The sequence below is a fragment of the Gobius niger genome (assembly GCF_951799975.1).
Source record: "Gobius niger genome assembly, chromosome: 3".
Taxonomy (NCBI): Eukaryota; Metazoa; Chordata; class Actinopteri; order Gobiiformes; family Gobiidae; genus Gobius; species Gobius niger.
Window position 1 is genome coordinate 29,038,935 of NC_136854.1, and position 16,891 is coordinate 29,055,825.

At 44.1% G+C, this 16,891-nt stretch overlaps 1 protein-coding gene across 1 annotated transcript in view; it reads left to right on the forward strand.

Annotated features, from left to right (window-relative positions):
• The window catches only part of xylt1 (xylosyltransferase I), an 80,216-nt gene that overhangs the window by 37,565 nt on the left and 25,760 nt on the right, over positions 1-16,891 (forward strand). The window contains exons 2-5 of the mRNA XM_079552730.1: positions 4,249-4,810; positions 9,809-9,981; positions 10,086-10,288; positions 15,841-15,921. Of these exons, the coding sequence (XP_079408856.1) occupies positions 4,249-4,810; positions 9,809-9,981; positions 10,086-10,288; positions 15,841-15,921 (1,019 nt within the window). The remainder of the gene's footprint in view (positions 1-4,248; positions 4,811-9,808; positions 9,982-10,085; positions 10,289-15,840; positions 15,922-16,891) is intronic.

Below are 16,891 nucleotides of genomic sequence, written 5' to 3' on the forward strand. Positions count from 1 at the left end.
TAGAAATGTTTAAAGTATTGTGAGGGTAGTGGTAGTGATTGAGCCCTCCTTGTGTTTTACCCAATGGGTGAGGAACACGTTCTTTGGTCCTCATGCCCGGGAGCTTACATTCCTGCAATATCACCCCTTGGTGGCCAGGAGGAGCGACTCCAAAACACACTTTGTAAAATGGATTCGATTGGAGTCTTTGCACCTTACAAACACTGCTTAAAAGCCTGGCTCCAAAGAGTTTCTTTTTCTCAAAAAATTCCTATGACCCTTGTGACAACGCTGGGCAAGGTCATATTTTTGTGGAGCACTATGGAGACTTTTAGCCGGTCCTCCTGCCTCACGCTGTGGGGCTTCCAGGCTTTTTTCATTTTTTGGAACATGTTCTGCTGGAGGACACTGAGCAGCCTTTGTGTATTTTCTCTCAAATAGAGTAATTCATGTAAATGGGGAGGAGTGAGCACAAGATGTCTATCAATATACAGTACAGTCTATGGTTTATCATTAGGAGTTTTCTATGTTACCATTTTGACCTTGTTTTTTTAATGCGCATGAAAACTTTCTACAGCAGTAAGCGTTGACTGAAACATACGGCTGCCACACAGCCCCTTATCTGCAACCGGCCCCTCAGGAACGTTGTGTTTTAGAGGGAGCGGGCCGAGGGGGACCAGGTGAAACTGATATGCCATCTACCACAACAGTAGATGATGGCATTAGGGGGTGGGACCGCTCAAGCAGCCCTTTCCTTTTCCTAGAGCCCTGGATGATACGGAGAATGAGGAGGCGGAGGTGGGGGGCGGGCGAAGCGAACAGTGCAGGTGGTGAGAGTGAGATATGTGCCTGCTGAAGGGAAAAAAAGTTGAGGGGGGGGCAGGTTAAATACCCCACCCCCCTGTGTCGAGGAAATGAGGAAGCAGCTTTGTGTTTGAGGAATGGACCCATCCATTCCCAGAGGGGGCGATCTCCCTTTAGGCCTCTCCCTAAATGCACCTTTCACTGATGGATGATACAGGCATTTACTTCTGTGCCTTTTCCTCCGTTGTCAGCAGAGATAGGCCAGGCAAGCAATCCCTCCACCACCACCACCTCGCACCCCTTCCCTTGGACTACCCCAGGAAAACACATCCACGGAGACAATCAATAGCTTCCCCCAAGCTCCCTGCCCTATCTCCAACGGCCACTGGCGCTAATCATCTTGTAGTCCACCCCTGCTCAGCGCAAACCTACATTGAAGGTGCACAGTCAGGTGAGCGTAGGAAGCGGGTGGTGGGGTAATGGGGGATTGGTTGTGGTGGGATGTCGGGGATTACAGTGTAAAAACTGTTTATCCATTTAGAATCGTCCTTGAGCAAAGGAACAAATATTCACAAATTTCCTCTTCATAAGATGAAGACACTGATTGATATCCGCAGTTATTTATTTGGATGCACGACCTTCAGGGGATTAGTACCACTTAAAAAAGTAGTAAAAAATTGCAGCCTAATATATAGCTAAAATATTAGAGGTGACCTTTTGTTTTATTTCTTCAAATGACAGTACAGTTAATTACCGAAAAGGCAAGTACATTTATCATAATTATTGTGGTAAATCACTGTAAATATAAAATATGGTCTAGCTCTGTTCTATATAGCTTAGTTTAAAAGCTGCTAAATAAATCATTGTTTTGCAAATTTTCTTCTGATTACTTTTTTTCTTCGTATTGTTTATACTATTTTTCATCATTTAAATATGTTGTAGTAGTGTTGGTTTGCCAAGATGCATTTTCTATAACCTAGATTGAATTAACCACCTGGATGAGACCTATTTGCAATAGATGACATATCCTTTAGTATCTTCGATGCGACCCTGAAAGTCGAGAAACCTGCTTATAAACATCCCTGTGAAGAATCGCGATGTTTGAAATGCGTATTAATCTGCTATTCTTCACTCACATGGTTTACATTATTAACACTGAATCGAGAGAGAATCCTTACTGGCAGATCTGACTCGTATAGAGCATGTTTCTAAAGAGCAAAGAGGCGGTATCTTTGCTCAGCCCTCCTGGGGCAGGCAGAGTGGCAACACGCCTCCACTGTTCTGCCAAACCTATCAATCAGCCCGGCCTCATTAATATGCACAAACTTTAAAACGCTAAGGAGTGTAAAAAAAAATCATCAGAGTTGTCACAGGAGGAAACTCAAGCTTTAGAAACAGAAATAGTAGAGCGAGACTTTAAAGTTGTTTTTGACATATGTAAAGTCCCCATAGGATTTCATGTTCACGCTTTCTGGAGTTGTACTTAGCCACGAGGGGGTAGTATCGCAGCGATGCCAGCACTACAACCATTTTCTTTTTCATTGATTGCCATCGGACCACCTCGACTTGCTCCCTCTTTTAATGTTCATAACAAAATAATGAGACAGGTACAGTTTACCTGCTTCCCTAATTTCTTCTGATTACCCGATCAGGCTTTACATGTAGTATGGGGCTGTCTCAGGCTCCTACAGATGTTTGTAGTGCGTAATTACTTGTAGCTTTATCCTGTACTTAGAGGTATGTGATATCCAGTTTAATCAAGGTGGATTTGTTCCACTATAGCGACTTGGGGGATATTGCGTCGCAGCATTAGCTCACTTGGGCATTTTTCCAATTAAATCATTTCTACAATCCGCCCAACAGGGAAGTGTCGGATTCTTACGGGAAAACTCACTCACTGTCTCAATCCATTTCCCTCAAAATCTCAAACAAACACAAGTGATTTTTAGCAATGTGATTTCTGGCACATACTATGCGCTCACCCAAACTTATTTTACCTCCGTGAACATGACGAGCAGCTTGGGGATTAGACTGCTAAATCATTCCCTTTGAAAGTCGGCGTGTGGGGATTTCTTTTTAGGTGATCACTGGTATAAGCAGCTGTTACAAGCCGGATTAGCGCGTTCTGCCATTCACACAACATGCTCTGTTTAAACTGGCAGGAAGCAGGGAAGACGAGAGTGGCAGAGAGAGACAAAAGTTTGGGCAGAAAGGTTTACCACCAGATCAGTCATTCTGAAGCTCTTCACACTGAATACTAATTTGAATATGACTGGAACTTCACTGCGAGTAATCAGGACTAGTCCGTTTTGAGACTTTATTGTCCCTATGTGGACGATAAAGTAAAGTATTGTAAAATATACCTACATTTTGAGAGGTCCTGCATTGCACAATGGGTAACGTAAAGGTTAAAGAAGGAATACCACGGTTACAGGGCAAGCAAAGAGGACACAAAAAATCAGCTGGGAGCCTTGGAAGCCGCTAACAATGCCTGTATTGTTGTGTTTGTTTTGTTCCTCGCCTCTATAATATCATCCCTCTCCTGTCTGTGTGAAAGTGTGTCAGCCCCTGCCTTTGTAATTGCGCTGGTACAAGGTGTTTGCAGAGAGGGCAGTGTGATGGCTTGATAACAGGCCTAGCTTTGGGGTCTGCACAGTCAGACATTTCCATGCTGAGTGCTTCCCTGTTCGACCATCACTGCTCCACTCATTTCATTCGCCACATACCTTCTATTGCACTTGTAACGCTATGGCTTTCCCCTCGCGGTGCTTCTGTCTCGTAAAATGGAGAAACACATTGTGGAAAGCTGTGATTTAAGAGTGCCATCTCCCCCCTAGTGTCACTTTGTCGTTCGCTCTTCTATTGTAAGGTGTTTCCTCCATTTGATGCACTGTTGCACATTTTCGCCGCTGTAGCCACTTTCTTCAACTCGTGTCTCGTGTCAGTGCTCCATTGCCGCACACTCATTGCGTCCAATTCCCTCTCCCTTGTGTTTCTCCTTGTGCTTTCAGTTTATTCTGGCATAAAGATTGTACACTTTCCTCATACGCACGCACACATTTTTGACATCTTCCCTCTGACAAGCCGCAGCGCCGCAATTTCCCCCTTGCACATCACATAAACTCATATTCTGTCCTTTATCCCTTCTTGGTAATCTATTTACGGACTGCTGGGCCCATTTGAGGCTGAATTTAATTGAAACCGGGGCTAATCTGATGATGGCTTGAAGTGGCAGGGACCCGAGCATTGCCTCACCTCCTTGTTTATAAGCTGCACCTTGTAAGCGCTCAAACTCAATACCTCGCTACTTCATTTCATGGCTCACGGTTCGATGCGGAGCTGCCCGCGCATACATGCCACATTGATTGTTAATCCGACATTTGATATGCACCATGCTTGCTCCGTTCTGATCTTGTTTTTCTTGTTTGTTCTCTCCCTCCCCAACACTTCCCCATTTCACTGCAGGATGGGTATTACTCGCATCGGCCGAAAGAGAAAGTGGACAGCAACAATGAGAACTCCGTGCCCAAGGACTTTGAAAACATAGACAATAGTAATTTTGGGGCACGATCGCAGCCCCATAGACAGACAGTGGGTGCTCCTGGGAGTAAGCAGCAGAGAGCTCATTTCCAGGAGCGGGCCCATGCGCAGCAGCAGGCCTGGCGGGACAGTGCGCCCAGCATCAGCCGTGCATCTAACGAGGTCCTCCCTGTGGGGCAGTCGCAGCATCTCTCAATGGGCTTCAACAACTCCTCTCACCAAGTCGGCCCGCATCACCGCGGCGTCCCAGCGCAGACGTCCCAACACAGGCACGCTCACCCGCACAGGAGGCAGGAGACGGCAGCAGCGCCCCTGGATGTCACCTACGAGCAGCCCCCCAAATGTGAGATCAACGGGAAAGAGGCGATCTCCGCCCTGTCCCGAGCCAAGAGCAAGGAGTGCAGGCAGCAGATCGCAGAGGTGTACTGCCGGCACAAGGAGGGCCAGCTGATGCCTGACAAGGTCACGCGCTACTGTCCCATTGAAGGTGAGTACGGCCTCAGAATGAATGTGATTGATTATATGATCTGACATCATTTAAATGCTTATATTTGGAGATAAGAATGTTTGTATTCTGTCAATAGCAGTCACTGAGCTGAGTGAAGGCCGGCACTAATTAGGACTTCATTGTAGACAAATATGGGGATTGTGGAAGTTAGAGAGTGTCCCTTTATGTTTTCCAAACTGGTTTTAATCACAGAATCTGACAACGGGGCTTTTTTCTGTTTTATGATTGGATAGTAAAGAAAACACAAAATATCAACATAAACAGCTTTGTGTTTTCCAATTGTAGATAAATGTCATAAGTGTTGGCATTCCGAGCTGGATGTGTGAAAAACAGCAAAAGAAAGCAGAACTAGATCAAAAAGAGCAGAGAGGCACTTGGAAGTACTGGCAACACATTCCTAGGATCATTAAAAAAGATGGTACTAGCTAGTACTAGTAGTCAGGGGTAAACGTTCATTTTATGCACAGTAACATGTTATTTTTCCTTGTATAAAACACAATGCAGACTGTCATCTTTTCCGTGTCTTCTTTTGACATGAGATGGCATTTCTATATCGCTATAACAACAGATTAAAATAACTTTCTGACCACCAAAAACATTCGTAGTGCATGTCCTGCAATAATAGGGGCGTATATGTGTCTTCTCTCTATTATATAATTGCTTGGGTAATTTGCTGCTGGAGAAAATATGGGTTGAAAGGGATTCTTGTTCGGTTTAAATGAGTTTCCCATTTTCATTTATTTTGTCAAAATGGCCACACAACAGAAGATTTCTTTACTCAAACAGGCTCAAAGAAACACATGGGTGCTTTTATTCTGTCCACAAAGGCTCAGTATAATGCCATCAGTTTCCCATGTTTGGAAGCCTGGCACATTTACACACACACTCACACACACACACACACGCAGTAGACAATGGCGGCTGGGGACTGAAAGCTATTACACATACTGTCAGTCCTAGCCCACAGTTATTTTACCATAGCTCAAGCCGGACCAGTGACCTAGCAACTTTTGTGCATTCCCTCTTGTCCCAGGAGCAGCAGCATGATTCGTCAGCACCTAAACTCTTGTCATCTCACTGTGCAACTCTGCCCCACTCAAACTGACAGCCTGATCAGAAGAGACACAGAAATTGAAAAAGGGCTTTCCCCCGGTGCCTGGGCTGTAACAACGCGACAGCTAAATTAAGACAGCTTTTTCTATCTTGCACCGCCTGCCTGCTGTCTGCCAATGCATTATCTCCCCCTTTGCCTTTGCTTTTCCCTTCCCAATTTGAGTCGTAACTTTGTTAGCACAAAATTGTCCGATTTGATTCGATCGCAGCTCTGTCCTTGAGGCCTGGGCTACATTAACAATTGTATTAGCGCTGATATTTGCAAGCAGGCTGCGTGTTACAGCATTTCCTCCGCCGTGTGCTAACTTGGCTAATTGTGTGTTGAGTGGGAAGAAGCAGGAGAAGCAAGCCGTCACTCACCCTGACCCTGTGCACATTAAGCATTAACCTAAGGATCCCGACCTATTGTGATTCACACTCACTGCAGAGCCAGTGTCCGGTGGGATTACTTATTCCATTCATATAATACACTTGTGAGTTTCTGTTGCCGTTTCTATGGAAGGTTTCTAATGTAGTGAATCTATATGTGAAACTAATGAGCATCCATTGTTGGCTTGTTTGAGGTCAGAACCACATTATCACCAACATGTGAAATATATGTGCAAGGATTAATCATCTGACAAATTGCAATATCACTGTAGTGTGTGTAGATTTTGATTTAATAAAAGGACAAAGAATTTATAGATTATGGATAATAAAGCAGTACTTAAACAGTAGCTTGTTTACCTTAAAAGTCCTTGTAGCAGTCCCTCTGGGGTTATACAAGTGTTAATCGGGTGATTGGGGGGTCTTTCATCTCCCCCTGGTGTCTCTGCCCAGAAGACACCAGAAAACCACAATTGCAACTTCCCTGCCACCAGGTAGGTGTCACCAATACACACTAATTGAATCACGAAGAAGAAGCTAACAGGCTAACGGCAAAGCTAACTGTGGGCTAGCGCCACTTTAACAGTATTTACAGCCAAATTTGAGTGAAAAAAAAATATCTCCATTGTGTAATAGGATGTACAATATCCCTCTCTCCCTTTGTCTTTTCTGTCAGCGCAGTATTTACTTTCACGGACAATTAATGAGAAAAAAAAACGCAACATGCTACGACACCTGCAGTGGCGCTTATGGCCTCTAGGGGCATGAGTTACTTGGTACTGCTTTAAACGGACTATACAGCGTTAAAAAATGTTAAATTTTAAAATCCTGCACTGCCATTCAAAAAGTTGTTACTTCGGGTCCGAATTGGCATCATGCACGAGCTTAATATAGAAGCTGCAGTTACACGTATGACCTGAGATGGCAGTAGTGAGTATAAAATGGCCAGCTTGCATCTAGCCCCTTTAAAGGGCCTATTTCATGCTCAGTCAGCTTTTCTTAAATTTTGCTGAAATTTGTTCTGTATTCTGAAGGCTGTAAAGCATGCATGCATGGACAGTGAATTATGGATGATTTGGATGATTGAGAATCCCTATATTTTTGATTCAGGCTGAAATGTGGCTGAGATGGCCTGGTGACTGAGCTGTGTCACATTTGATCGAGTAGAGGTGTTGGATGGGTCTTGAAACAAACTGATTTATTGACATTATGCTTCAAAACATTTTTAATATTTCACTTGACAAGATGTCGCTTGGGTCCTATTTGAATCCATCTCAATGCTTTAGTCACATCTTGTAAAATTGACTAAACATGATCCTAAATATGCTCAAATGTTTTGATCTGCAGCGGTCACACATGACGTATAAAGAGATTTATAAGACGTGCAATGATCTAGACTGTAATGCTAGACTGCTATGATCACCACAATAAACAGCGGTGGGTTCAAATGCAGGCCTCGGCGCAGGTACAACGCCCCACATAGCACAGAGAGCAGCACAAAAGCACACAAGCCGGACCGACCTGTCAATAAAATGGAGGTTCGCACACGCCGCAACGCTCATTAGTTCAGCTAGCTAGCATCGCACACTCTTTCAAAGCGCTTTGTGGAGCGACTGGCCAATTATCCGTGTGCAAAGCAAACCTTCTTAGCTGGCCACCAATTACCATTCAATCTGATATGGCCCGCAGCAGATCTCCTCCTGTGCTGTCTCTCTTTCTCCATCGCGCACAAACACACAAAACCACAGAGTACAAATGACTGACAGAGGTTCAACTCGGGCAAGCGTGTCATTAACCTTTTCCGAACTGTTAAAGCAATGGTTAATGGACAAGCACGTCTTTGAGGCGAGACACGGGTAGAGGGTAATAGCCCGAATTAACAGAAAATATTATGTGAATCCTTCTGTACATGCAGTATCTGCATATAGATGAATAGACTATAATTTGCCTGTATAACTTGATTTGTGGTATGTAAGTAGTATTCGTTGTGATCAAAAGCATCCTGTACTCAATTTAATTAAGTATGTCTTGCAAACTTACAGTAGAGACCACCAAGAGCGGTCTGCAGCTAATTATAAACCATTTTTATCGATCATGAACCCAAAACCAGGCTATAGGTTAGCATTACGATAAAGACAGCATTTGGAAGGTTAGGAATGAGTTTGGACAGCTGCTAATTGTTTAAACTTAACTTGCTCTATGGTCACTGTCTGAAAATGGAAAATTTGGGAGCAGAAGCTTTACATGTGGGCCTGATGTTGCATTGAGTGATTTTGTTTGAAGACAGTGGCTCAGGCGGTGAAGTGGTCATTTTCTAATCAGAAGGTTGGTGGTTCCATTTCAACTCTGGCCATATAGGCCCCTACGGGCGTACAGGGACAAGACAAAAAAGGTCGGCAACCACTGCCACTAATGCTGTGTTGTCTCGGGGAACTTCACCAATGTTGCCCAGGTATGAGTACCTGGCCATGTGTGTAAAACAATAAATACAATATTACAAAAACACTGTCAAGATCTGTAAAACAATGTAAAAGCTTGGGGGAAAAGTATGAATTTTGTGTTGCTCTTCTTGACTGCAAATGGTCTTTGGCATCTGAGCTGGTACCCCATTATGAAATGACCTCTTTGTGAACCTTTTTTTCTTTTTTTTACCTGAAGTGTTGTTACTCTAATGACAGGGACTTGAGGGTGTGGATTCACACTGAGCCCACGAGCATCATTACCTCGAGGGAATAAGCACTTGCAGTCTTCCTGTAGATTATGTCGACATAGTTAGCCTCTTGGGAACAAAAGTTAAAATTACACTCATTAATCTGCTTATGGGAAATTATGTGAACAAGCCTCTTGTGAGTCCATTGCCACAATTAGCAACAATTTGAAAACAAACAATGCCAGTAATAATGCCATGGCTTTGATGGTCCAAGGCACTATAGGGAAATGTTTATCTGTTCCTTGCAGTGGTTTAGGGTGGCATGAACTTGCACAGAGGAAAGATTTTTGAGGTTAGCAGTGGCTCTCTAGAGATGATGAGAATAGTTTAATTTGAATCAGGATGGGCTGACTGTCTCCATAGCACTACTTGACTGCTGGCTCAGAGCTACTGTATATGTTGTCACTGTGAGAGACTGAAAGTAATCCTAATGGTGCAACATAATGCGTTAATACGGTTTGATCAGACATGAAACATCTCTCTCTATAATCTGTATTTTTACTATACTTGTTACTATAAATTGCTATTACTATTTTGCATTTTCTTCTCCATTTGTGTCTATTAACACTGACCACTTGAACATGCAACAAGACCTGCAGTATTGAAGATGTTCTCAGCTCAGCCAGCAGTCACCCCGTGTCAAACTCAAATCTGTGCTCAGTACCATGATGAACAGAAAATGCAATGTTTAATTAGGGTGTATAATTTCTGTAATTAAATTTACCACCTTATAATAAATTTGATATGGCTTGAGTGTTGTTATAATGTTAACCTTCTGTCTAACTCAGGTAAGGCCAATGCTAATGTCCTGTGGGATGAGGACTCTGCTGAGAGCTTTCCATCTAAACCAGTGAGAATCGCCTTCGTACTGGTGGTCCATGGACGAGCCTCTCGACAACTACATCGCCTTTTTAAAGCCATCTACCACAGTTCACACTACTACTACTTACATGTGGATCAGGTAGGTCCCATGTCCAACCTTTATATGAATCCAAACCATAAAATGGATGTATGAAATGAACGGATCTAGGTAAATCAGTTCTATCAAATTATCTTGTGTTCCAGCGCTCCAACTACCTACACAGACAGGTGTTGGCCCTGGCGTCCCACTATCCCAACGTGAGGGTGACTCCATGGCGTATGTCCACCATTTGGGGTGGGGCCAGTCTTCTCACCATGTACCTCCGCAGCATGGCCGACCTGCTGGCCATGAGAGACTGGAGCTGGGACTTCTTCATCAACCTGAGTGCAGCCGACTACCCCATCAGGTGCTCACATGTGGCCGCTATCAGCCTGTGTCTATCAAAGAGGTGTTTTAGCAGCATGTGTTGATACCAAATAACTGCACTTTTCCTCCCAAAGGCAGATTTCCATTGTGTAAAATAATAGCAGAGCGTTCTGAGCCAATATGGAGAAATTCAATACATGCTGGTCAGGGCTCCTGTGGTTAGCTGCAAGCTTTAAATAAAGAGTCACTCCAAAGCAAACAGATCAATGAAGCAGAGCCTCTGCTTTTCTCCAACACTGTCCATTCACTCCTTCCCAACCCTGTTTCCTTTCCTCAGCTCCACTCAATGGGCTACATGCTGAACTGATTACAGTTTAATTGCTGAGGGTCAATACATATTGACTGTGCAGGCCCACTGTGTACTGTACCATCCCAGACTCGTCACTGCTCCAAACCTGCGCTTTAAAAGGCGCCAAGAGGTAATTAAAAGTGTGAGCTGGACATGAAGTCATGGAAATAGCCTTTTGGATGTGTACCTTTTTATGTGGGTTTACGGTCCTCGTGGGAGTTCAGGGTCTGCTGGGTTTTTGATGTAGCTCCACAGCAGCCAATTAAAAAGCTCCTGTTAAGGAGAGAGTTATCTCCTCTGCACAGCCAGATGTCCACCAGTTGAATTGGACAGACTGTAATGGCCACTGGGTGAAAGTAGCTCCACAGCTGGAGCCTCTGTTCTCAGTTGTACTGTGTCTTCTCCATATCAGTGAACATGATGTGTGTTCATGTGCAGTCTGCTCACTAACTGTCTGCTTACATATGTTCAATGCCAGACCTCTACCTGTCCGCTTACATGTGAGCAATACCAGACCACTACCTGTCTGCTTACATGTGTGCAATATCAGCCCATTACCTGTCCGTTTACATGTGTGCAATACCAGACCACTACCTGTCTGCTTACATGTGTGCAGTACCAGACCATTACCTGTCTGCTTACATGTGTGCAATATCAGCCCATTACCTGTCCGCTTACATGTGTGCAATACCAGACCACTACCTGCCTGCTTACATGTGTGCAATATCAGACCACTACCTGCCTGCTTACATGTGTGCAATATCAGACCACTACCTGCCTGCTTACATGTGTGCAATACCAGACCACTACCTGTCCGGTTACATGTGTGCAATACCAGACCACTACCTGCCTGCTTACATGTGTGCAATACCAGACCATTACCTGCCTGCTTACATTTGTGCAATACCAGACCACTACCTGCCTGCTTACATGTGAGCAATACCAGACCACTACCTGTCCGCTTACATGTGAGCAATATCAGCCCATTACCTGCCTGCTTACATGTGTGCAATACCAGACCACTACCTGTCCGCTTACATGTGTGCAATACCAGACCACTACCTGTCTGCTTACATGTGTGCAATACCAGACCACTACCTGCCTGCTTACATGTGAGCAATACCAGACCACTACCTGCCTGCTTACATGTGAGCAATACCAGACCACTACCTGTCCGCTTACATGTGAGCAATACCAGACCACTACCTGCCTGCTTACATGTGTGCAATACCAGACCACTACCTGCCTGCTTACATGTGAGCAATACCAGACCATTACCTGCCTGCTTACATTTGTGCAATACCAGACCACTACCTGCCTGCTTACATGTGAGCAATACCAGACCACTACCTGTCCGCTTACATGTGAGCAATATCAGCCCATTACCTGCCTGCTTACATGTGTGCAATATCAGCCCACTACCTGCCCGCTTACATGTGTGCAATATCAGACCATTACCTGCCTGCTTACATTTGTGCAATACCAGACCACTACCTGCCTGCTTACATGTGAGCAATACCAGACCACTACCTGTCCGCTTACATGTGAGCAATACCAGACCACTACCTGCCTGCTTACATGTGAGCAATACCAGACCATTACCTGCCTGCTTACATTTGTGCAATACCAGACCACTACCTGCCTGCTTACATGTGAGCAATACCAGACCACTACCTGTCCGCTTACATGTGAGCAATATCAGCCCATTACCTGCCTGCTTACATGTGTGCAATATCAGCCCACTACCTGCCCGCTTACATGTGAGCAATATCAGCCCATTACCTGCCTGCTTACATGTGTGCAATATCAGCCCACTACCTGCCCGCTTACATGTGTGCAATATCAGACCATTACCTGCCTGCTTACATTTGTGCAATACCAGACCACTACCTGCCTGCTTACATGTGAGCAATACCAGACCACTACCTGTCCGCTTACATGTGAGCAATACCAGACCACTACCTGTCCGCTTACATGTGAGCAATATCAGCCCATTACCTGCCTGCTTACATTTGTGCAATACCAGCCCACTACCTGCCCGCTTACATGTGAGCAATACCAGACCACTACCTGCCCGCTTACATGTGTGCAATATCAGCCCATTACCTGCCTGCTTACATGTGTGCAATATCAGCCCACTACCTGCCCGCTTACATGTGTGCATGCTGATGCATGTGTGTCGCAGCTATAGAGCAATGACTGAGAAAGCGAGTGAAGCCCCAGGGCAGCTACAGAAAATAAGTACAGTATGGTGATACTGTAAGCAAAAGGCTCTATCTTAATGTATCTAGCATCATGAAATAGGAAAATACAACTCGGCAGTTGCTTTGTTGCTGACAACCTTTGTGATCAGTCCTACTTCTTCCCTCTGTAAATAAGTATTACATTACCATCACACAAGCTTTACATTTCAGTCAGATTTAAGGGGCAGAGTGTCACTGGTAACATTTTCCACTTCATTACCACCTAATCAAGTTGCAGTTTTGTAGTTTTGGCATCATTACTATAATGTGTACTAAAAAAAATACACACAGTGGTCTCAGGTCAGCGCCCCTGTTTCAGCCCACTCAGTTGGTACAAGAGGAATGTGGGGGGCTCCCGGCCCCTCAGCTCTGACTACCACTGTTGTTATCAGCGGGACTGGAGACAAGCATTATTTCCCCTCTAATTCCCTGATAATATCTGTACTGCCGCATGGCTGCCTCTCAAAGGCGGGCTGAGAGTGCCTCACACCAGCAGAGGGGCAGTGTCCAGGGAAAACTATCTGAGTCCAGAAGAACACCAGCTTCTATCAGCAGACTCCTCTGCTTTACCCCTTCCCTTTAAAGCCCTTCATAGACTCCAAAACAGCCTTTAAGGGTCTGAGCTGGTGAGACGATGACTAGCTGCAGGCTCATATCTCTAATCTCCTCCACTTTGTCAGACACAGTTTAAAAGGTGCTGTACTTTAACGGGCTCACAAGGTCTTTCATTTTCTCAGTGGTCTAACCAGTATGGAACGCTATACCTATTGAAGGTGTTGGAAAGCCATGATGTCAAATTCAGAATAATGTTATTGATACTAAAATATATAAAAAAATATAAAACAAATACTGGGTTAAGTTTCCCAATATATAACTTCTTACAATCATGTCCTGTTTCTCACATCAGAGTACTAATGGGGGCACGGTAGCACAGCGGTTAACACTCATGCTTCACACCTAGAAGGTCCGGGTTCCCACTGGGACAGGGCCTTTCTTTGTGGAGTTTACATGTTCTCCCCGTGTTTGCGTTGGTTTCTTCACAGTACTTCGGTTTCCTCTACCACTAAAAACATGTAGAATAAGACAGGATGTGTGCAGTCACGACAGCGTTTCTGTCAGTCTCCCCCAGGGGTAACTGAACACCTCAGAGTTTGGGGGGAATGTAAAGCGCTTTGTGACTTTGTCTGTGAAAAGCACTATATAAATATAAAAAGTTCTTCTTCTCTTCTACTTGGGCACGTGGGCGTGTGTGTGTGTATAGCCAAGGGTTGACACTGTAAGCACACCCAGTGGACGAGGAGGGGACCACTCAGGTGGCAAATCTGGAGCTCCACATGAACTTCCCTTGTTCTGAGTGTCAGTGCGCTCCAGAGCATTTGTGCAGTGTAGCAGATGCACCCTGGGCCGATGTGTGCGTCCAGGAAGTCGTGAAGTGTCTAGAGCAAATCATCAGTTAGGCTTTCTGGCTCAGGACCTCCTAAGATAAACCCCCTAGGCTGTGAAATTGCTCCTTGAAGAGAAAATGACATTAATATGCACTGGTCCCTCCCCCCACTGATCCCTGAGCCTTTTTACCATGGCTCCGCTGCTCTTTTAGAACAGCCTCCCCAAGCCAGCATCAAAGGCCTTCAGTGCGGATGAAATGTTCAACCCATTGACTGGGGCACAGCCTGCAGAGGAAAGCTTTTAGCCTGTCTGGCCCGTGTATGAGGGAATAGACGGCCTTACAATGTAACGCCAGCATGCAGTCATTCAACAAAATCATAGATAGCACGATCTTTTGTATAATCCTAAACACTTCTAACCGTGTGAAGGGACTAATGGGCTGGAGTGAGGGCTATGTCATTGATCTTGACATCTTGAAATAAGTGACATTTTCTTCAAATAAGTACATTTGTCTTTGATTTGAGACTCTAATTTCAAGTAATCTGTCCAAGGGGCAAGATATTTCAATTTAGATCAAGATAAAACACCTACAGCAGTTTTATGTCAAGATTTGTTCATCTAGTTTTGAGTGCTGTGAGTTCTTTTATATTAATTTAAGTCTCAATTAAAATCAAATTGAGACTAAAATTTTATATTAGGTCTCAAATTAAGGACAAAAGAACCTTTTTACTTATTTCAAGATTACTTTTTCAGTGTACATTTTTTCTTTTACATTCACATGAAAGAACAACTATCAAAAAGTCAAAACTGCTTTTATGTGGTAAGGGCCTGTATGATTTTGGATAACTGCAACATTGCATATTGTTTTGCCTGATCAGCCAACCAATGTACTGTTTTTAACATCTCTGCACTTCTGATATCTTTTGAATGGTAAATGGTCTCAATTTATATCGCACTTTTCTACCTTCATTTGGCCCAAAGCGCTTTACAGTAAGGAACCAGTCACATATTCACACATTCCTACACCAATGTACACAGACACTGGAGGCAAGGAGGGTGAAGTGTCTTGCCCAAGGACACGGTGTCGTTGGGATTCGAACCGTGGACCTTCCGATCATGAGACACCTGCGCCACTATAATGTGTAAAAATGTTACAACAAAACATGTATAGGGCGCCACTAAATTAGAATATTGTGGTAGTTGAATTCAAGCAAGGCAAATTTGAGTAATTGCGCGCAGATTATTGTTTTGGAGGATAGTTAGGACTTTGGAGGGTTTATTGAGGCTGATAACCTCTGACCTCTCTAAACACCAACTTACCAATCACACACTACTCAAAAGTTATTTTAGCATTGTTTGCACAAAGGAGCTTTTTGACTGAAGAGAATAAAGCTAACTTTGACTATGATCAAAACACATACTTTTAGCATCTCTTGGCTACGCATACTGAGTTATGTATTTATAGCCTGGTTTAGAAATAAAGCAGGTTTGATCTCTTTTCTCTGGCAGCTCCACTGCACCTGTGCTGCATGTTACAGCAAAATCAATATTTCACTCCCAGCTCAGCACCACCATATGTTCCCCAGTCTGACTCAGTCGTTTGTCCCGTTTCAGGACCAATAACCAGCTGGTGGCCTTCCTGTCCAAATACAGAGAGATGAACTTCATCAAGTCCCATGGCAGGGATAACGCCAGGTAAGACGCGCCTCCAAACCTCATTTTCATTTGCCCTCTAAAATACCCCCTCCCTGCCCCTCCTCTCTCTCCCTCTCGCTCATGGTGCTGCCAGTGTGATTTGGTCACTGAATCATAATACAATTATGTCCCATCTGTGGCTTTATTAATTAACCTTGGTGATGGGGTGAGAGCGAGAGGTGAGAGCCAGAACTTCCCTCTCTGCTGTTACTGTCCCGCTGCTCTGCCATTACTGACTGTGAAGGAGCCAAAATGCAGTTCCTATGGGAAACTAGATACTTAGTTACTGTTTTAGAAACAAGTAGACATTTAGAAGTGTGAGAAGTGCAAGAAGCAGCAGTATAGGTATTGTTGCCATAGTAATCCCTGTGAAACCATTGTGTTGCTTACTTTAACTTCACTTGAACGTTGAAGAAACAATTACCCTTTTGGAGCACTCACTTTGACTCAAATCACCACAACTCTTTGCTTTTCCAATATTATTCAGGTTTGTGTTTGAAAGTCAGTGAGCTTCTGTCCTATGTGAGAACAGTCTGACCCCCTCACCCGAACACGACTCCTATTATCTATTATGCATGTTGTTGTCTCCATAGAAACAGTTTATGCATTATTAAGGGTGAGATGGAGGACATGATACTGTGCAACGCAGTTTGGAATTACATCAAGGTGTGTTTTCATTTAGGCACGCTATAGAAATGAACTACGTAGAAAAGCACTGATGAGATTAGAAGCAGTCGGAAGGAGCCAATGTATTTGTTATATCTTGCCATCTTAATATAATATCCAGACATGAACTCTAACAAGGGATGTTCAGGTTCATGGGTAATTGATCTAGTCTGCTGATCTATCCAATGACAAAGCACTTAAATATTAATTTGTTCCTTTGCTCTTGTAACCAGCCAGCTGCCTCTAGGGCTCAGCACCCAGCAACTTATTTACTCCGATAAGTTTTAAGCCAATCATAGTTGCA